We start from the raw sequence: 22,133 nt of genomic DNA, 5'->3' as shown, positions 1-22,133 counted from the left end.
ATCTTTTCTGCAAAGGTTGTGAGCTTTCTCCTCATGAAGTTCACTGTGGAATTATTAGGGGCCCCCCCATGATTGTAGAGTTGGGAGGCTGGGGGTTGGAACACTGCATGTAATGACATTCTTGGTTGCTTTATTTTCAGATAGTTTGGAAATGCAGATGATATAAAGCAACAGATGAATAAAAACATTTTTTAAAATGATGAGGTTCACGTGCTCACTTTATAGAGAACCTTTTAGCCAGCTGCCTGGTAGGCATCATCCGGATTGCTAGTAGCCTTACCGAACCCAGCACGCCCAAATGTGACGCGTCGTTTCTCCTTAAATCCATCTGCCTTTCACGTGTTCCCATTTCTGTTGAGAGTACCACCGACCTTCCCGTCACTTTGGTTTCAGGCTTGGAGTCAGCTTTGTCTCTGGCCTCTCCCTCATCTCCCATATTCAGTCATTCCCAAGTCTTATCAATTCTACCTCTACCACATCTCTTGTATCCATTTTTTTTTTCTTTTTCCGCTGACAGCCACCACATTAGTTCAGGTCCTTATTACCGCTTTTGGACTACTGCAGTAATTTTCTTTTCTTTTTTTTTTGAGCGTTTATTGGGCTTTTGTTTTTAACCATCATAGTTTTCCCGAATATCTCTCCCCTCTCAGAAAGCCAACCCATATAACTAATAGTTTTTTTTAAGACAAAAAATAGAAACAAAGGGGAAAAAAATCAGCACACCTGACCAGTACATTGAGAAAATCCAAGACCATGTGCTGTGAGCAACACTCATAAACTGTCACCTCTGAAGGAGGGCGTTGGGACCATCTTCTTGTGTCTTTTCTTTCAGGACAGGCTTGTGTAATTTTGCAGTGTGTACCTCTGATTTTGTGTGTGTGTGTGTGTGTGTGTGTGTGTGTTCTTTCCAAGTACACTGTTGCAGCTGTGGTGTCTGTGGTTTTCTTGGCCCTGCTTCCTTGACTGCATCAGTTCACGCGTGCAGATCTTTCCATGCTTCTCTCTATTCTTCTGTCGCCAATTTGTCCATCACAGAAGGATTCCATGACATTCGTGTACCATGGTGCGTTTAGCCATCCTCTAGTGGATGGGCATACCTTGTTCCCAGTCCTTACTGTCACAGTAAGCGGTCTGTAAGTATCTTGGTATCAATGGTCTCCTTTGTCTGTGAGGCCAGTAGTGGCATCTCTGGGTCAAAGGCATGGGCATTTTAGTCACTTCAGCGGTATATTCCGAATCTGTAGTAGCCTTCTAGTTCTCTCCCTGCTTCCAGTGTCTGGCCTACCTCCAAGTAGCAGTTCAGGTTGGTACTCCCAGTACAGACGTGATCCCATCTCACCCTCCTCCTCTCTTCAGTGCCCGCTAGGGTGAGATCCTCAGCTTGGCCTTTCAGGCCACCCACCCACCCCAGTCAGGCCCCCACCTGCCTAGCAGTTCTCTTTCACATTGTCCCCTTTGCACACTCTTCTCTTCTCTCTAATTTATTTGTTATTCACTAGAAATACAATTCTGCCTTCCTCCCTCAGTGCACTGTGAGTGTCTGTTCCTTACACAGTGAAACTTGGAGCGGCAGCAAGTGCCAAACTGGGAGTCAAAGGACTTGAGCCAGGGTCAGATCTCAGTCCCACCACCAGGGTCACCTGTGAGACCTAGGACGAGGTGGCCTCCCTTTGCTTCACCTTTAAAGCGAGGGGGTTGGATTAAGGGGCCCTTAAAGTCCCTTCTGGCTTGAAAGCCGGGATCCATCGGACCTTTGCTAGTCTAATCACCCTGGTCTCCCTTGTTAATGAGCTTTCTCTCTTGAAATCACGTTGTATTAATCTGTATATCCTTTACGATTACTTACACATATTGATTGTATCCCCTCTGTAGAATATTGACTCCTTTGGGTACGGGGATTGTTCTGCTTTTGTTCTTGTGTTCTGAGGGCTTTAGCACAGTTCTGCCACAGAGTAGATATTCAGATATTTGAAATGAAATCGTGTTTGGACACCATCCACTGTCATCAGTACCACTACCAGTCTTCACAATTCGCTAGTGGTGTGGTCAGTTTCAGACTAGCACTTCATTTTCAGTCTGCTTACAACCTTCTGGATGAAATTGGTTGGAACCTAATTTTTGGTCCATTCTTTGACGCTTGAGTTTTGAGGGGCGTAGGGAGGTTAGCCTTTTTGTGTTTGGTTGTAATTGTTAGGTTGTCTTTTCTTCAGTCATTAGACCAGATGAGAATGGGCACTTTCTTGTTCTTACTTCTACTAGTGATCCAAGTGTCACAGAAGAGTTCCATACAGAATTCCTTTGCTTTAAATGAATAATTGTTAAGAAAATCATGAGTATTTTTCTATAATAATAACAAAATTCAGGGGGAAGTAATAGGAAGGGAATTTTCATTCAGAAAATCTACAAAAATACTTAAAATATACAGGAGTCAGTCTCCCGGAGCACACTCAGTATCTTTAGAGATGTGGTCACGCAATCAGTGCTTCTTATGGAATAAAGAATGAAACGCTGGAGGACTTTTCGGGATTCCAGTTTGATCATAAAAGTGACAGTGCTGTCATAGTTAATGTGCAGATTTAGTGCTCTAAAATCAAGCTGCCAAAGGGATACTTTACAGAGCTAGACACAAAAATAACAACATTTATTTGAGGGAGTGCAGGATCTAGAATACAGAAGAGAATAATGAAAAAAGTAGGAATTAAGGGAGAATAGCAGTTCTAGACCTATAATTATATTATAAAGCTGCAGATCAGTAGAACAGACTAGGTGAGAAAGAATCAGAAATAAGCAAACTTAATAAACCAGCTTCTAATAAACTTGAAAACATATATTAACTAGGAAAAAACTCCTTATTTGACGAGAATTGTTGGGAAAATTGGAAAGCAAATATAGTAGAAATTAGGTTTAGACCAAATCTTATACCGTTATATGCAATAAATTCAAAATGAATGTTTGACCAGAATAAAAAAAAAATAGAAAAGAAGCCTATCATATAACTTTCATGGCTCTGGGCAGGGGGTGAAGTCTTAACCAAACAAAGGATAGAAACAATAACAAAAGTTGAAATAGATAATTTTGATTACATGTTATCAAGTTTTGCATGAACAAAATTAATGCAACTGGGATAAGGAGGGATGTAGTTGACTGGGAAAAACATCTTTATATCCCGATAGCTCTGTGGTAAAGGTCTGATATCCAAAATACATAGACAACTAACAGAAATATATAAAATCAAAAGCCATTTTCCAGTGGATAATGGGTCAAAAGGTCAATATAAATCAAAACAACCCTGAAGTTTTACCTCACACCAAGCAAATAGGCAAAGATGGCAAAAGACGAGAATAATTATAACTGTAAGGGTTGTGGGAAGATGGGCACACTGATGCATTGTTGGTGGAGCTGTGAATTGAACCAATGTCTAATTATACAAAGGAAATGACTAAAATGTCCATACCCTTTTACCCAGAGAACCCATACCTAAGCGTGTATTCCAAGATTGAGGGCAAAGAGAAGGGCCCCACACACAACAAAATATTTGTAGCAGCACCTTTTGTGCTAGGAAAGAACTGGGAACAAAGAAGATGCCTATCAGTTAGGAAATGACTAAACAAAATGTAGAATATCAGAGTAAGCAATATACTTATAAATCTTAGTGATTTAGCCAATGTAATGAAACTAAAGGCTCTCGGGGTCTCATGTTATTAGCTGATGTTTTATTTTACTTGTTTAATTAGTTATCTTTCTGTCTAGATAGCTTATTTGTTCAAAGACCTATATGAATTGTGTCTCCGTATTTTCAGAGTCTCAGATATCCTTAAAATTTCAGAATCCTAAAATATGCATCTCCTGTCTTCATGAAACATGAGTTTTTGTGGGAGGTGGGTTGATAATTTTAAGTTCATGACCTGTTCTTTAAATTTTTTTCTGATTGACAACTTTTTTAATCAATAAATTGCCTAAATTTCTCCTAATATCCTCCCTTTGCCCTTCCCGGAGAGTGATCCCATTCTTAATTTGAATCCATTCCAATAGCTTATCTGCTCTCAAGTCAGCTGTGATCCTTATTGCCTTTCCTTAATAAGCTGCTACTTCTGGCAGCTTATAGAATTTTTCCATATTTATTATTGTGTTAGAGTTTAAATGTGATACGTCCAGACATTTAGATCTTTGTGAATGTCCTGTGGATTCTGTTTGCATTTCACTGGTTTTTACTAGTTATGGGGAATTTACTAGTTATGGGGAATTTTCTTTGGTAAGTTCTTGAAATGTAGTATCTGGATTCTTTTTTTTTTTCCCCCAAGTTTTTGATGTTATCAGTAATCTCCAGTTTGCTGTGTTGTGTTCTGTTTTCTAGGTCTGTCACTTAGATCTGTATGTCTTTGCAGCAGTATTGATAATTCCAGTGATTTTCCTCCCATTCTTTTGGAACTGTGCATTTAGTTGCTCTGCATCATGTGCAGTTTTTTCTGCTGGACTCGGTCTGCGCTTTGCTTTTTGGGATTTTAAAAAAGGTTTTCTCCTCTATATATTGGGCATTTTCTTTATTATTTCTTTTTGCTTTTTTTTTTTAAGCACGTCCCGCTTATCTACCCTAGAACATGGCATCTCTTGGGGTGTCTTGCATGGTTTCTCTTCATCATCTGTTGCTCTTGGTATTTTAGCTGTTTGAGTTCTAGAGTATTTAAAAATTTTGTCAGCTCTATTTGCTGTTATCATTTTAAATTTTGTTTGTTTTTACTTTCTTAATGTCTGTTTTTAGCTCTTTTTCTTCCCTTTGTTATTCCTGTTTGTTATTTTCTTCGGTGAGGAGCCTGGCCCCCTTCAGTCCTTTCATTCTGCTATCTTGACACAATCCAACCCTTTGCTTTCAATAAAACTTTAGTGAATCTTTTTAAATAAAATTTAAAAAAAAATCATTTTCAGTGCTTATATGCAAATGGTATCAAGTAACAGAAAACTGATTTTTTTTCCCCTTTTTTGTTGAGGCAGTAGGGGTTAAGTGACTTGCCCAGGGTCACACAGCTAGTAAGTGTCAAGTGTCTGAGGTCAGATTTGAACTCAGGTCCTCCTGACTCCAAAGGCAGTGCTCTATTCACTGTGCCACCTCGCTGCCCCGATTCTTTTTTTTTTTAAATTATTTTGTTTACAGATCCACTAATTCCACAGCCAACAATTTTACAAACAGTCTAGCCTATTTAAAAGGATGTGGATCCTTGTTTGTCATAAATACATGGGAAAATTATTGGTTCAGTCATCAGTCAACAAACATTTATTAAGTGCTTGTTATGTGCCAGGTACTGTGCTGTGTTGGGGGTAAAAGGAAAAAAAAGGCACAACCCATTCTCTTCTCTCAAGGCTCTCACAGTCTAATGGGGGAAACAATGTACAGACAATTATGAACAAACAAAATATAGACTGGAGAAAATCAATAGAGGACAGGCACTAGCATGAAAGGGGACTGGGAAGGCCTTCCTGTGGAAGGGAGGATGGACTTGAAAGAAGCCAGGGAAGGTGGGAGAGAGGCAGAGCCCGTGAAAATTAGAGTTGTGGTGGCTCACCTCCTAAGAGGCTTCACAGTAGTTTTCATTTTCTCCTTTATGTAAGTCAGTATTGGGGGAATTATTTCTCTTCATCATATTTTTCTCTTAAATCAAGACTTGGTTTCAAATTTCTTGTGTGATATTTATGATTTTACTGAAACATAAAACTGCTTTCAAAAATTTGATAACAATACATTCCATCAGAATTACTAGAAATAATTTCATTTAACAAACATTTATGAAAATCCACTATGGATAAGGTCGTGTGATAGGCATACAGGTATAAAAAGACAGCGAAGGCCCTTGTATCAAGGGGTTTATGGTCTAAAGGGGCAATAGAATCTGCCCACACATCAATATGACGTGAGGCAGGAGATGATGGAGTACAGGGAGAAACCCAGGAAAAGTACCACAAGAACATTGGAGGAGGTGGTTTTTTGGCGGGGGGATCAGGGAAGACTTCTGGGAGGAGGGGACGCCTGGAGAGAAGCATTTAAAGAGGAGGCCGAGTGTGCCACAGGTAAGAGAGGGAGGCAACGGCTGAATCTGAGGAGATACAGAAGGGCAGGCTGACATCTGGGAATAAAAAAGTAGTTTCATTTGATTGGAGTCCAGTTTTTGAAGGGAAATCAAGTGAAATAAACCTGGTTTTGAAAGTGGGTCAGAAACAGATTGGAGGCACTCAGTACACTCTAAGACATTTCAGTTTTATTCCTGGGCAGAGTAGAGTCCCTGATGGTTTTGAATTCAAGAGTAACACTGTCAGCTGTGTGCTTTAAGAAGAGATGAGGGGTCGAAGGCAAGCTGTACTACAGTAGTCCAGCCAAGAGGAGAACTGGGGGGATCCTAAGGATGAATGTAAAAGAGAGGGCAGAGGGACAGGGAGCAGCCCCAGATGATGGATATCTTGAACTTGGGAAGAAAATAGTCTGTGCACATGGATGGCCTTCATTTCTTCAGTAGCCTGTCAATCCTCTACCCCACCTAGCAGGATGCTCGTGTCACAGTCTGGGCTTCAGGGAGGGAAACGGTAATGGTTGTTTGGATTTTGAGGCGATGGCTGGAGCCCTTCAGCTGGAGACGCCTATTAGGAAGTTGAAACTCCAGAATTGCTGAGCACACGGAGCTGTGTCTACAGTCTTGGGAGTCATCTGTGGAGAACTGACAGTTCAAGTCTTCAAAGTGAATTAGATCACCCGGAGAGTTTAGAGAGAAAAGAAAGGAAGGCTGAAGGTAGAGCCTTTGGGGGCACCCACAGGTAGCGTGAGAACTGAGGACTGCAGGATGTGTAACAAGTGGTCAGGCAAGTCAGAGGACCTGAAGAAGGCAGTGTCTCAAAGGCCAAGGGATGACAGAGTAGCCGGAAGTGGAGAGAAGTGGTCAGCAGTGTCAGAGGCTTGAGAAAGGTCAAGGAGCGTAAGCACCAAGAGAAGACCATTAAGAAGGCATTGGTGACCTTGGAGAGAGCTCTTTGGGTAGAATGAGAACAGAAGGCAGATTGCTGAGGGCTGGGATCGAGTGGGTGCTGAGGAAGCCTGGCCTGCTACCCTCCCTGTGTGCTCTGCAGTGGAGGAGGGCAGAGGCGGTCACCCGAGGGCGTGCGTCTGTGTGTGTGTGAGCTTACATACGTACACGTAGCTGTATCTGCATCTAGTTGTGTGTGTTGTTTTTGAGGCCAGAACCACCTTCCCACGTTTGTAGGTAGCAGGAAGTGAACCAGCAGAGGAGAAACCAAGGGAGAGGGAAGATGCCAGAGCAAGGTTCTGGAAGAGCTGGAATGGGCACAAATGAAGGTTTAGCTCTGGTACAGTGCAGGCTCCTTCTTCCATTGAGAGAAGAGACAAGGACGAGATGCTGGAGCACACCGAGAGGCAAACCTCCTCTGGAGAGACGCCGCCCCGAGTTTGCTTTTCTTCTCTCTCTGAAGTCCGTGCCTTGGTTCTTTATGGCTTTCTTACTTGGTCGATCTTTCCAGCCTCCCTTAAAAAAGGTGAAGTAGAAGGAACATAAATGGATACATTATTTTGTGTATGTTTGTCTGAGAAAAATCAACAGTAAACGTTTTACCAAGTATTTTTTGACCAATAAGAAGCCAGCTTTTCCATTCTACGCTCACCGTCAGCCCCGTGGCTGAGCCGCCGTCCTGGGAGGTAGAGGCTGAGCTTCCCTTTTGTCCTGTCCACCATTTCAATGTCCGTCATCTTGCAGCCTCTTCAAATGCAGTGTGGAAAGCGTTTGGTAGGGGCTGAATTCATCTACCTGATGCAGTAGCAAAATTATTTGAAATAAAATATTTCTCCAAGTTTAGCCTCATTGAAGTGAAAAGAGCAGGTGCCATGCTTTTCTTCTGTTTATCTCCTAATTTGTCCCTTTGTGTGTCATGGAGAAGATTTCCTCCCTTCCCTGTATGTTCCTTACTCAGGTTGGCAGCTTGCTACTAGTTCTCCTGTATTACTGTCACCTTCTGTGGATCTTCAGGCTATTGGAAAGCTTTCTTTTCTTTTCTTTTCTTTTTAAAGCAATTGAGGTTAAGTGACTTGCCCAGGGTCACACAGCTAGTAAGTGTCAAGTATCTGGTGTGAGAACAGATTTGAACTCAGATCCTCCTGACTTCAGGGCCAGTGCTCTATCCACTGCGCCACCTAGCTGCCCCTTGGATATCTTTCTGAAAGATAAAATGACTATTCATTCAATAAACACTTCAAAAATACTCACTCTGTCTGATTCACAGTGCTAATTGCTAGAGGAAATCCTTGCCCTCCCAGTGCTTACCATCTAGTAGAGGAGGCCACAACACTATGCATCAGAGAGAGATGATGAATGAAAACAACTTATTCCTGGGGGAGAATTTGACCTGTTAAGAGAGCACAGTCAATTTGATTTAGAAACATGTGTACTCCTGCTGTATGCTGAAGTAGTACCTCAATTAACTAAAATGTCGGGAAATTTTTTTTAACAGAATATTCCAATTAATTCTCAGAATTAACCCTCAAACTCCCCTTTTGTTGCAAACTTTGTTGAAAATCCTATATGTGTAAGTACCTTTCCTGTCTTAGTAGGAAACAAGGAATACGATGTGGCAGAAAGAGATGTACAAGTAGAGACCTTGGTTTTGAAACCTGGCGCTGCTGCTTACCAAACTCTGTGCCGTGGGGCCCTTCATCTGTCTTGGTATCAGTTTCTTCTCTTTTGTAAAATAAGTCGGATACAGTGGATGATCGCTAAGATTCCCGGTTATAGCTCTGAATCCTGTGGCTCAGATCCTCTTGAAATGTGGAAGAGCATATTTCAGATAATTGCAAATAAAGGAAGAAAACTTTTCTCTAGATCTTGGTGCACATGAATGTATTTAGGACTGTTGTGCTTAGGTCTTTGTGTGAGTGATAACACGTGAGACCTTACTCATTTCGTTTCATTTTAGTTTTTTTCTCCTCCATAAATAAGTGCATTTTACCTCCTTTGTTCATAGTTGGTGAACTCCCAGTTACTAAACTTCACCAGTGGAAATTGCAGTTATTCTAAAAGTAGTAGGGTGTAGTGAAGAGTAGGTTCTCGTTTTTTCACTAAAGTACCCTAAGTTGATGTGAGATTTTATCACCAATGCTTGCCATTGTGGATTAACTGATTGCCCAAAAGGCTGTAGATGGCTAGGGGAAAAGTTGGAGATCTCTGGTGCTGCTATTCATTTTTGTCCATGCATACTGTATTTGGCCAGCGAGGTCAGTGTTTGAACCCCTTGAGGACCAGTAAGCTTTGTGTGGAGAGAGACCCTTTTCTTCCAGAGCTAGAGATTTCTCCCTTAACTGTGGCTCCTTGAATGTGGCTAGTCACAGAGAGAACAAGTTCATCACTAGTGACAGAAACAGTCCATTGCTTCACGCAGAGTAGATGCTCCATGATAACTGTTTGTTAAGTTGAACCTAACAACCTCTGTGTGGACAGGTGACACATTCTGACTCAAGTATCTAGTGATGCCTAACATTTCTCTTCTGAGATGCCTTATATTTATGTTTATGAACTAAGGCTGGTTATTTTTATGTCTGGATCTTGAATTGACTTTATTAGGAACTGTATCAGGACCTTGAACTTGGAGGTTTTAAGTGAGGGCTAAGTTCTAGTTTTTATTTTTTCTAAAAAAGAATATATCTTCCAAACAGTCGGCACATATTTATTATGCACCTACCATGTAGTAGGCACTTAATAAATTAACACATGTTTGTTGACTATTGACTACTACAAGCCAGACCCTGGGCTAAATGCTAGGGGTACAAAGAAAGGCAAAAAACAGTGGCTGCTGCTTGGCCGAGGAGCTGAGAGTCCTGTGCGTGTTAAGGCCTGAGTATGATCTGTTTCCTTGCAATCTCACCAATGTGTGTCGGATGATCTGTAATTTCTTTGCGGAGAAGTGGTTGATGTCTCAGATACGTCCTCATAGTGCTTTAATTTGGTGACCAGAGAGGTTGTTTTCTTCCTTTCTGTGCTTGTCCTACACAAAACTCACTTTCTCCAGATCTGCTGTTTGTTTAGGGGTGCTTGCTTATTGTGGATGACAAAGTATAGGGTTATCTGACTTTATTTGCTAGCCTCTTTAATTTTTGGTAAGCTCATTTGTATGTGAAAAAGTTTCCACCAGCTTGGTTTATTTACTTCTTGCTTTGGGATGTGCGCTTTCCATATACTTTTAGTAATAGACTTCCTTTGTTCAAAAACTGTTCTGAGTTGGTCTTTATAAGAGAGATACAGGATGCTGTGCTCCAGGGGATTTTGAATCCTTGTCAAAACTGACTTCTTTTTTTAAAATTCCCTTTCAGAATGTATCTCTTTTCTTGCTTTTGAGCTAGAGAACTATACTGTTAGGGCGTTTGGTGTGTAAGTTGGTTTTGTTTAACTTTTTTATTCTTTGTACCAAAGGAATGTTCATTAGGAAGGGAAGAAGGTGTATTTGGAAATGTAAATAAGTCATCTGTAAAACTAGAACAGAAGTTTTGTGGTGACTGAGAAGAGAATTACACGTCCACCTCTAACATTAATAACATTGAAAAACATGCTGTAAAACTATCATATTCACATTTTGATTCCTTGTTCCCCCTGCTGATGTTGACTGCAGACATCTTGACCCCTCTCTTCCTTGGTCTTTAGGGAAGGGTTTTTTGTGTTCAGCCCTATGAAAACGTTACATTTTTATGAGTAGCATGTTTTCCATGAGGCCTTAGAAACATGCTAGTTCTAGATTTCACTAGTTAGGTCCCTCTGTCCGCTTGTGTGGCCTCGCCTTGCATGAAGGAAGCGTCAAATAAATACTTGGCTGAATGGAATCAAGCTGGCTTTGTAATTTTTTTGACTTTTAAGAACTTCCATTTACGTAGCTCATTTGAACTTCATAACAGCTCTGTGAGGGAAGTACTATGATCCTCACTTACAGATGAGGAAACTGAGGTGGAGAGAGGTTACATGAATGTTTTTTGTTAGTTACTGGGATTCTAAGACCTTGGAATGTTATTTCTGATATCTGTTTGAACAGGTTCCGTTAAAGAGGTGAAGGCTTGTTCTCCTCCCCTCCCACCAACCTGTTGGTAGAATAATGGAGGAAGACAGTTTTGAATGGAGTTTCACATTTTGAAATGAGCCCAATATTTTTTATGAGCAAATGTTGTCATGATGACGGCTGGCACTTCTGTAGCTCTTTAAAGTTTTGAAAATATTGTACATGTTTTATCTTAGAGCAAGAATGTGGCATAGTAAGTCAATAAGCATTTATTAAGCATTTACTGTGTGCTGGGCACTGTGCTAAGAGCTGGGAATTCAGGAATGATAAGAACCCTGTTTCTGTCCTCGAGGACCTCACAATCAAATGCTGGAGAAAACAAGTAAAGAATTTGATGCCCATGAGACATAGACAGTGTAAATGGAAGGTGCTGTCAATAGGGTAAGGCTTCTTGCAGAAGGGGAGATCTGAACTGAGTCTTGAAGGAGGCCAGGGAAGCTGGGGATGTAGGAGAGTTGTGGAGAACAGCCAAGGCAAAAGCATGGCGTCAGGGAAATGGAATGTCCTGTGTAAGGGACAGTAAGTGGATCAGTGTTACTGGGGAGCTAAGTAAAGTGTAAGTGTAAGAAGACTGGGACATTGGTGAAGGGCTTTCATTGCCAATATAGAGGGTTTTATGTCTGATCCTGAAGGCAAATTGGGAGTCACTTGGAGTTTCTTGAATAGGGAGATGATTTGGTCATCCTTGTATTTTATAGGAAAGCCATTGTGGGAGCTGAAGGGAGGGTGGATTGAAATGAGGAGGCATTGCCTGAGAGGATGGGTAATGCCCTTAGCAGCAGTAGGAAACTTGGAAAGGAGGGAAGAGTTTTGGGGGAAAGATAATGAGTTCTGTTCGGCACCATGTTGAATGTGAGATATCCAAAAGGCAGATGTAATGGGAGAACAGAGCTCAGGAGAGAGTTCTGGGTTGGATGTATAAAGTTGGGAGTTGTCTCCATAGAGATCATTGAATCCTTGGGAGCTGATGAGATCTTTATGCAAATTAATCTAGAGTCTTAATCTTTTTTGTGTCCTGGGACCCCTTTGGAATTTTGAAGCCTATTTGGATCCCTTTTCAGACTAAGGTTTTTAAATGAATAAATTAAAATACACAGGATTATGAAAGAAATCAGTTATGTTGAAATTGTTGTTAAAATACTAAAAAAAAAAAAAAAAAAGTCCATGGACCCTAGATTAAGAACTCCTGGTATAGAAGAAGGCCCAGAACAGGGCCTAGTGGAATCTCTATGGTTAGTGCACTTGACCTGGAAGAAAATTCAGTGAAAGAGACCAGAAAGAGTAGTTGGACGGGAGATCCAGAGGAGAATAGTGTCATGAAAACTTAGAGAATATCTGGCAGAGAATGACAGTTGACAATCTTGAAGGCTGCAGAGAGGTCACGAAGGATGAGGATTGAGGAAAAAACCATTAGATTTGGCAGTTTTGGAGAGGGCAGTCAGCCAGACGATGAGTCCAGAAGCCAGGCGACTTAGGGTTTAAAATAAAGTCAGAGGGGATGGATGTAGTCACTGTGAGTTGGCCCTGGGGCCAGGAAGACCTGGGTTGACACATGCTGGTTGTATGATTCTGGGTAAGTCACTCAAAATCTCAATGCTTTAGTCAAAGCTAAAACAATCCATCGAAAAGAGGAGGCTGCTCTGCATCGGCAGAAGGTGTTTCCTCATATGTGAGTTGCTTTTATTGATGAAATCCCAGATCTAGCCCGTCTCTATCCGGTCACTTCATTGGATCTTCCTGAGAACGCTGTGACACAGGAATTCTAAGTCTTGTTAATCCCCATTTTCCAGGTGAAGTTGAATGATTTGCTCAGTCACACAGCCAATAAATGCCCAAGGCAGGATTTGAACCCAGATTTTCCCTGACCCAAAGTCATATATTGCATTATGCACAATACATTTATGTATTCTAAGTTAATGAAGTTGCTTTAGATTTGTGAAGGGTTCTAGAAAAAAGATATTGTATGCATTTCAGCTATTTCTAACATTTCTGTTTCCTTCCCCTCCCACAGTTTCAGAATTCCCATTAATTTTACATTTCCGATCTATAAGAAAACTCAAGGCAAATTTGAGGAAGAAAAATCAGAGATGAATGAAGCACCTTGGGTGTTAGGGCTGGAAGAAAGCTGCGAGATTATCTGGAATTCAGCCTTTTCCCTTTGCAGATGAAGAGCTGGGGCTCCAGAGAAGGTCACCTAGAAGAACAGTCAGGCAGTCAGCAAACATTTCTGAAGTGCCAGCTAGGTGCCAGGCGCTCTGATAAGTGCTGGGGACACAAAAAGAGACAAAATCCAGCACGTGGTAGATCAGGAGTAAGGCGGGAGGTTCTGCCTGGCTGCCCACTGGTTTATCCACTCTCCCCCGATGGTCGGAAGCTTTTTCGTGCTGGTGTACGGGATAAGAAATGCATTTTTCAAGCCTTTTTAAAAAGCTCTTTTGGTTTTGTTCTGTGCAGCCATAAAACAGAAGAGCCAGAAAATAGCAGATATCATATTTGGAAATTGGTTGTTATCTTGGCAAGTCTTTGCAGTCCGGCCTTTGCTCTGGTTCTGGGAAGGAAGAATTTAAATGCAGACAGAACTTTTGCCCAACTTCTGAGAGCCACGTCATCGCTCTGCCTCGAGAGGTTTAGGGAGCTCACTCCCTGTTTCTTGATCTGGCAGAATTCCAGACAAACGTGTGCATGGACAAGCCTCGGCACCATCTGGGATTCACAGCGACCTGCACTGCTGTTTGCCACCTTGAAACACTTACCCATGAAGGGATTTTCCTAAAGCTGTTAAGCACTTGCTTAGTGTATAAAGCTCTTTCAGAAACTGAGATATTACAGGACTTCTACAGAATGATGAAAATAAAATGTTAACATGTTCTTCAAGTGGGATTTTTTTAGCTGTATCATGAAATGAGTGGTGATGGCGTCCAGTAAAATTAATCTTGTAGCAATAATAATTGGGCTCTGTGATCCTTTATGTATCTTTCAGTAGTACTCAGTGTCTGAGATTGTGCCCTTTAACTAGGCAATTTCAGCCTGGCTGTCATGGTGGTTGGTCTCCTCCACCTTCCTTCTTTATTAAGAATTTATACGAGGATATTTTAAAACTTTGCAACATCTACTCAGAGCGTTTATTTTCCTCCCCTTATCAAGGTTCTTCCCAAGCTGGAGCATGTGCTGCCAATGCCAGATGGCACTGTTTCTGAGAGAAGAGCTGGCTTTTGCTTAGGAGTAATACCGGCAAACAATGCCAAATTAGCATAAGCAAATGTCAGCGAGCTAACACAAAGCCAACCCTCTTTCTGCCTTTTCTTCCTTTCCTAGGCCATGGGTGTTGAGAGTGACCAAGAAATCGTGCAGATGATTGGCACCGAGGAGCACGTGATGGCTGCCTTCGGTCCCAGTTTGGAGGAGTGCCAGAAAGCTCAGATTTTCACACAGATGCAGGTGTGTCTTTTCATATCTGTCCTTGGCCATAACATTCAATTGAAAACTCAACATTGCTCATTTCTATAGGGACTGATGCCGCGTTTCCTGTTTGGGGAAGTTGGGAGTGAGAGTGGAGAGAGCTTATGGGGGGACGGGGTGGGAGAAGGGAGGTGGGAGGAAGGACCGAACCTATCAACAGAGCATGGTGGTGCGGGGTGTCCGGGTGAGAAGGAGAATGGGGAGCCAAGAAGCTCCTGGTGCAATGAGAAACGAGGAAGCCCACTTCTCAGGCTACTTGGATGGATTGTGCGACTTGTTCCTGCTACTGGAAGTGGCTTTGCAGTAGTTGACGGTTTTTTCCCATGGCTGCCTCTCATGACATTCCTATTCAGCCATTCCCCTCCTCCGGGGCCTCCCATCCAAGCATCCAGTTGTGTGTGGTCTCTGTCACTCTGCTGGAACTCCCCCTCAGATGGAGGGGTGACCTGCTCCGGTGCAGCAGGACTGGCTAGCCACCCCTGTAGTTTGCCATTGTAAGAGTGCTTCCTGCCCTGAGAATTCAGGGATGATGTGGGGTGTTCCCTGGCAGGGCCTTGAACAAAAAGCTCTTCGGGGACTTCTAGAACCAGCTTGCTTTTTCTTCTAAATAGTGAACAGATGAATTTTATAGACATTATTAATGCCCTGCTTGGAGCTTGGTTCTTCCGTGGAATTTTTTGGGTTTTATTCTAGGACCACGTGGCACTTCAGTAAATATAAATGAATGGTGCAGAGTAAGATGCTGGGTATGTTTCTTTATTGATCTATAGGGAACATTCTTTTTATGGGTCACCTGCATCAGAGGGGAGAGCCAGGCTTAGCCTTTCCCTATCACTCATGTTTTGTGAGTCCTCCCCCCAGCCCATCATCTGGTGTGTCTTGTGCAGTAGAGACAAAGTGAGCTGATGTGAGTTAATGTATGCAAAGTGCTTGAAGGTCCTGAGAAGTTCAGTTGTTCTTTCTCTCCCTGGTCCCCTCAGTTGATGAAGATAATTGGAAGATGATGGATTATGATCATTGGGCAGTTTTGAGAAAAATGACTTGAGGTCTAGAGTTCGATGTTTCTGTTTCCTTTCACTAATTAAGGTTGTTATTATTTTGGCCATTTATAGTCCTTTAACTTCGGGCTTTATCGTGGGCCGTCCTCAGTTTCCTAATTCTAAGCTGAAAAAACCCTGCCTAGATGTTTGAGAGTAGGAGAAGGGCCTGGTGAGAAGACATCTGGAGCAACTCTGGGTGATTAGGGAGTGAGTGGTTCACTCACAGTGTCAGATTCTGGGCCAGTACAGTAAGCCGGGGCATGAGCCCTGTATCACCAACTACCTGCCAGTGCCACCAGCGTCTCCAATCCACTGCGTCCAAAAGTGAACCCACGGTCACCCCCTACAGCTGACTGTTTCCGTATTTCTAACAGTGGCACCGCTATCCACCCACTCATCTGGGCTCAGAATGTTAAAGGTGGCTGTAGATTTGTAAAAGCAGGACTGAGAGCTCTTTTTCTTTTTCTTTTTTTTTTTAAATTTTTTTTCTTTTTTTTCAGGCAATTGGGGTTAAGTGACTTGTCCAGGGTCACACAGCTAGTAAGTGTCAAGTGTTTGGTCTGAGGCCGGATTTGAACTCAGGTCCTCCTGACTTCAGGGCCTGTGCTGTATTCACTGCGCCACCTAGCTGCCCCTGAGAGCTCTTTTTCTGATATGCTTTACGAGTAATCTTTCCTATGACATGAGCTCAAGGGGTTCTTAAGGGCTGCCAGAATCTTTAGTCCCTGTCTGCCAAGCACAGCTTGCTCCATCATGTACTGTAACACACATTCAGAGTAATGACTGAGTGTAGGAAGGGGAGGCCTAACCTAGTATATTAAAGCATGGCTTCGGGATCACAAAGACCTGGAGTCATTCCTGCCTCTGACCCATTTTTACTCTGTCATCATGGGCAGAAGTCACTTAACTTCTCAGTACCCCAGGCATCTGTCTTACGACTCACCTGACAAAGGGCCCTGTTTGTGTGTATGCAGGAAGGTTCCACATGGGACATTCCCGGCGTTGTTGAAGTCAGAGATTTGGATGCTGATCCTCCCTGGTCCCCCCAAATAATTAAATCTACATATACATGCATGGTGTCTTTGTCTTTATATCTGTGTCTCTCTGTCCCTTCGATGACATTATCTTTCTCCCCAACTTCTCTCTCCAATTTCCTTATTAATGTCAAGGGTACCACCATCCTCCCCATCACCTGGGCTCATTGTCATTCTTGACTCTTTGCTTGCACTCAATTCACGGATCCAGTCAGTTGCCAGAGCTCGTTGTTTCTAACTTGACTTCTCTCCCAGACGTCCCCATCTGTCCACTTTTACAGCCAACAGCCCAGTTCAGGGCCTCCTCACCTCCTGCCTGCCTATCGCAGTAGATTTCTGTTGGTCTCCTTGTCTGAAGTCTCTCCCCACTCCAGTCTTTCTGCCATTTAGCTGCCATGGTGATTTTCCTGAGATGTTCTGACCATGTCATCTCCCTACTTAGTGAATTCCTGTGGTTCCCTCTTTCCTTAAGGGTCAGCTATAAAGTCCTCTTTTGGCTCAGAATCTTCACAACCTGCACCTCCATTTTACTCTCCTTCATGTACTTGGGGATTTAGTTCCATTGGCCCATTTACTGTTCCATGTGCATGACTCTGCTGCTTCTATTTCTGGGCTTTTGCACTGGTTGGCTGGCCCCCCCCACGTCTAGGATGTTTCCCTCCTTAACTTTGCTTCTTAATTTCTCTGACCTCCTTCAAGACTCAGCTCACATATCTCTGTTTTCAGGAGACCTTTCCTGGTCCGAGAAATGGCTTACCTTCCATATGCTATGATTATATGTCTTGTTTGTACCTAGTTATTTAAATAATAATGACTGATAAAAGTTAATTTTTATAAGATGTATTGTGATTTAGTCAATTTGCTTAGCATAGTCAAATGTTGCTCTCTCTAATAAAAGGTAATGACTAGCATATCTGTTAATTAGTTCCATGAAAATATGATATTAGCAAATCAGCTTTCTGGGGGAAGTTAGTTCCATAGAAATAAGATGGTGATTAGCCAAAGAATTGATTAAGCAGGATTTCACAATGCTGCTGTGGGGTGTGGTTATGCTGTATCGATGAGGTTGTTAAAACTCCACTGGTCAGGGCAGCACTGGGTGGATATGCCTGTGTTTTCCATTTTCCGCATACAATTGGGTGTGTTCATGAGTGCTACCTGATGGTAAAGTCATTTGAACACTGCTATGGCATTAACTTGTTTTTCAGGCCCTGAAATATATAGGAAACAAAGTAAGAAGACAAAGGATGTGGGGAGGGGGACCAAAGAAGACCAGGATGGAAGAGGCAAGAGAGCTGTTGGCGTCAACCATTCTCACCCATGTGCCAGTAAGTCATGCCTTTCAAACCAAATAAATAAATGCTCAAGAGTAACCCTTGGTCAGCGATATTTCTGTTGTAAAACTAAAAGTCAACTTTTACTATGACTCTAATTTCGGGCCCCTCCCCTGAGAGAGGAGTTTTAAAATGCCCTCACATGAGTTTTTGAGTATACTGGGGTTGTCAGAGGGGACCTAGTGTCAGCCACTCACTTCTTAGCTGAAGAAACTGAGCGCCAGAGAGTGATTTGTCCAAAGTCACAGCTAGACGGTGATGGAGCCAGGGCTGGAGAGCCCGGGTGTCCTGACTTCTACACCTTTGTTGTATCTGACATCTTCAGTCTCTTCCCGTCCATGGATTCATTCCCTGCTGCTTACATGATTCCCATCATCCTTAAAAAAACACTAAAACTTCACTTAATCCTGCCGTCCCTGGTAGCCTTTATCCTATATCCTTCTTCCCCTTCATGGCTGAACACCTTGAGGAAGTTGTCTACACTTGGTGCTCCCACTTCCTTTCCTCTAACTTGATTTTAAATCCGCTGCTGTCTGGCATTTGACCTCATCATTCAACTGAAACCCCTTTCTCTGAGTTACTAAAGATCTCTTAATTGCCCAGTCTATGGAACCAAAATAATCTAATACTAGACCTGTTGTGCATGTAAATTTCTTTTTTATGTGGCCTGATACAAGAAAAGCTGGTTTATCCAACAGTTTACCAATTCAGTGTCTACTATGCCCAGTCAAAAGCACTTGCTACGTGTCTGGCCCTGGCTAAGTGCTGGGTATGCAAAGAAAGGCAAAAACACAGTATCCTCCAGGAGCTCTGAACAGTCCGTCCTCATCCTTCCTGGCCTCTCTGCAGCCGTTGATAATCTTCTTTTTCTCCTGGATCCTCCCTCCTCTCCTGGTTCTCCAGGCGGCTAGGTGGCCTGGTGGATAGAGCACTGGGCCTGGAGTCGAGCACACCGGTCACCCTCAGTCAGCCTCACTTTCCTCATCTGTAGAGTAGGGAAGACAGTCGCACCTCCCTCCCAGGGTCGCTGTGAGGATCAGACAGGATTACTGTCACCGTCACCGGCCTGGGGCAAGCTTTCTCTGCTTCACATCTGCACTGCTGCAGTAGCTTTCCAGGTGTCGTTTGCCCCAAGTTTCTCCCTACTGCAGTCCATCCTTCTCAGCTGCCTGTGTGATGTTCCTTAAGCACAAGTCTGACCATGTCACGCCCTCCTCAGTAAACCACTGTGAACTTCCCTATTGCCTCCAGGATCAAATATAAATGCTTTTTTGGCATTTAGAGTCCTTTGCAGCCTGGCCCCTTCTGCCCTTCCTTGGTGATCCTCCCGCCCATCACTCCCATCTCCCGCCTCTCGGCCTTCTCACTGGCTATCTGCCGACCCTAGAACACTCTCTCAGCTCACCTCGCCCTCCCGGCTCCTGTGCCCGGGCTCTTTCAAGACCAAGCTCTAATTTTGTGACTTTCCCAGTCTGTTCTGTTCCCGTGTGTCCCCCCTCCAGTTTTTCTTTTCTGGCTTTGTTGGTACACGGTTGTTTGTATGCTGTCTCTCCCATCAGGCTGAGCTCCTCGAGGATACTGTGTTTTTGCCTTTCTTTGTATACCCAGCACTTAGCCAGGGCCAGACACTTAGCAAGTGCTTCTGACTGGGCATAGTAGACGTTGAATTGGTAAACTGCTGGATAAACCAGCTTTTCTTGTATCAGGCCACATAAAAAAGAAATTTACATGCACAACAGGTCTAGTATTAGATTATTTTGGTTCCATACGAGGCAGTGAAATTTCAGGCCTGGAATGGAAGAATGGGTTGCAGAATTTTCCCTGGAGTGAACTGAGAATGAGATCTTCATTTCCAGATTGATTTAGCCCCAGTAACATATTACTGTGTGTCTGGCATATAGTCATTGCTTAGTAAATGCTTGCTGACTGACAAGGGAACGTGGTCAGGGTCCCCTAGCTCCCAGGCTACATGTCACGGGGCGGCTTACATGCAGAGACTTTTCCCGTGGAGCATTGTTCTCTCCCTCTGTAGAGTTCTGGCTTCCTCAGCCTCAGGCCCATCTCTAGTCCTTGGGGACTTATTGCAGAGTTCAGAGTTCAAGTTCATTTTTTTTTGAAGGGCTGCTGACAGGCGGCCCATTAGCATCCACCCAGGATACAGGAGCATTGTTCTGGCATTCTGCCCACAGAGATTGCCAACTCCTTTCTTAGGTGAGAACAGCCTTTAAGGAATTGAAGAACATTGGTTTGTTATTTTGGTTTAGTTGTAGTGTTTGCTTCCCAACATTATAACCTCTGAAAGAAGAAAAAGGAGTTTGGAGCCAAGTGTACCATAAAGTGCAAAGGGAGACCTGTTGTGGCTAAAGTGTCTGTACTCATCCCTGGTCACTTATCAGAGCTCCCTGAGAACCTGCCATGGTCCATGCAAAAGGAAAAATGTGGAGTCACTTAATCTGGTTAATGCAGACCGCTTCATTTTTCCCATTTGGTACAAAGATGAATAATAGAATGGCGAGTCGTTAGGAAGGTACCAGCTTGGCACACCTTCAGTCAGAAAAATAAAATGTAAATTAGATCAAACTGAATGGGAGATTACATTGTCAAAATACCAAGTTTTCATTTAAATTGCCATAGTTTTATATTACTTCTCAAAGGCTGTTTTTTCTTTTGATTATATTTGGATTATAACTTAGGTAGAGAAGACGAAGGACTTTTCTTTAAAAAAATCAAATAGATAAACAAAAATTCCATAACTTCTTCTGTTTCTTCTTATTGTCTTCATAGTTGTCGGCGTACAAGATGACAAAGCAACTTTTAGCATGGTATTTTTATTTTTACAAGTTTAAAGTTCTCAGTAATTGAGTATGTTAACTTAGTATGAAAACAGAGCTGAACTTTTATAGAACAGATAAAGAATTTCTGATGTTATGTATTGTTAATGATGTTCTTGGAAAAACCACACTAAAGCAGACGGGCTGTTGTCCTTTTTGATTGAGATGGCTTTTCATTTAAATGCCTTTCAACAAAAGTTCACCGAAAAAGATCTTGCTAGAATTTTAATAAACACCGTAGCCAAGGCAGAAATGTGTTGCCTTTTTGTTTATTGTCCAGTGGACTACCTGTAAATAATCACTAGAAGCCGATGGACACCTGGCAGCAGAGTGAACCTTTTTGCATTCGTTGCTGTGATAGCTGAAGTACTGTACTTGTCTTACTGCTTAAGACCGCATGGCACTTCTGTGACTGCTTGTCTTGGATGTTTGTGCTTGCGTGCCCTGGTACTGCCCCAGAGAACACCAGTTTGGGGAGTTGAGGCAAAGGTAGAGAATTCCTCTTTGTGACAGTTACTTAAAATTTATCCTCCATGAAAACCTTTTCTGGGTGCTTCCTTGTGGTATATTCTTGTGCTAGTGCCGTGAGGACACAAGCACTTCTTAACCCAGGTGGAAGAACTTCAAGTCCATGCTTGGAGACAGACTATGTGTCATCGTCCAAGGAACAAGTCATCACTGACATCACCAGGTTGTCCACAGGATGATGAATGTTTTAGCTACAACAGCTCTCAAAGATTGTTTAGAGTGTGTGTGTGTGTGTGTGTGTGTGTGTGTGTGTGTGTGTGTGTATCTTGGAGGGGTAAGGAGGGAGTTGTATCTATGATGGCTCAGGGTGAATATCCACACCAGAGCTATGGCTTGCTCTGGGCAAAGAGGACTTTTCCCAGAGGCCTTCATCTCCCCGGGGGTAGAGCCATACATCCTCTTGCATTCATCGTGGTCCTTACATTTCACCCTACAGTCTTTTGTTGACCCACTGTTCTATGGTACCACCACTTTTGGTCTGAGACCCTTTGTTGTGGTGCCAGTCTCCTGAATCCTGCCTGCCCCCTTCCTGTCCTGTACCCCTCCCCCGCAACCCCACTGGGGTGGGGGCCAAGCTTGTTGGGAAATGAGCTTCCCTCTCTCCCAGCACAAGTGTACCCATACCCCACTACTCAACTCAGCTCGGCTTACTGCACATGGGATTGTTCCTCGCTATGGTTCTAACTCACACTAATGAAATCACAGGTGTTTGAAGTATTTCTGATGTATATCCCTCCTGTTTCCAAAAAAGATCTAAAGTGGCACGTAGAATAGTTCCTCTAAGTTATCGGGGCTTTTAGTTGATAAACTGCTATCTTGCTA

The 22,133-nt window shown here is 42.9% G+C and overlaps 1 protein-coding gene across 1 annotated transcript in view; it reads left to right on the top strand.

Moving 5' to 3' along the window:
* Positions 1 to 22,133, top strand: part of POLR3B (RNA polymerase III subunit B) — a 144,108-nt gene that overhangs the window by 25,049 nt on the left and 96,926 nt on the right. Inside the window, exons 10-11 of the mRNA XM_027873285.1 lie at positions 14,401 to 14,523; positions 17,827 to 17,946. Coding sequence (XP_027729086.1) covers positions 14,401 to 14,523; positions 17,827 to 17,946 — 243 coding nt within the window. The remainder of the gene's footprint in view (positions 1 to 14,400; positions 14,524 to 17,826; positions 17,947 to 22,133) is intronic.

The sequence above is a fragment of the Vombatus ursinus genome, unplaced genomic scaffold (genome assembly GCF_900497805.2).
Source record: "Vombatus ursinus unplaced genomic scaffold, bare-nosed wombat genome assembly UNPS02003292.1, whole genome shotgun sequence".
Taxonomy (NCBI): domain Eukaryota; kingdom Metazoa; phylum Chordata; class Mammalia; order Diprotodontia; family Vombatidae; genus Vombatus; species Vombatus ursinus.
The sequence above is the reverse complement of the archived record's forward strand: the minus strand, read 5'-3'. Positions and strand labels throughout refer to the sequence as shown.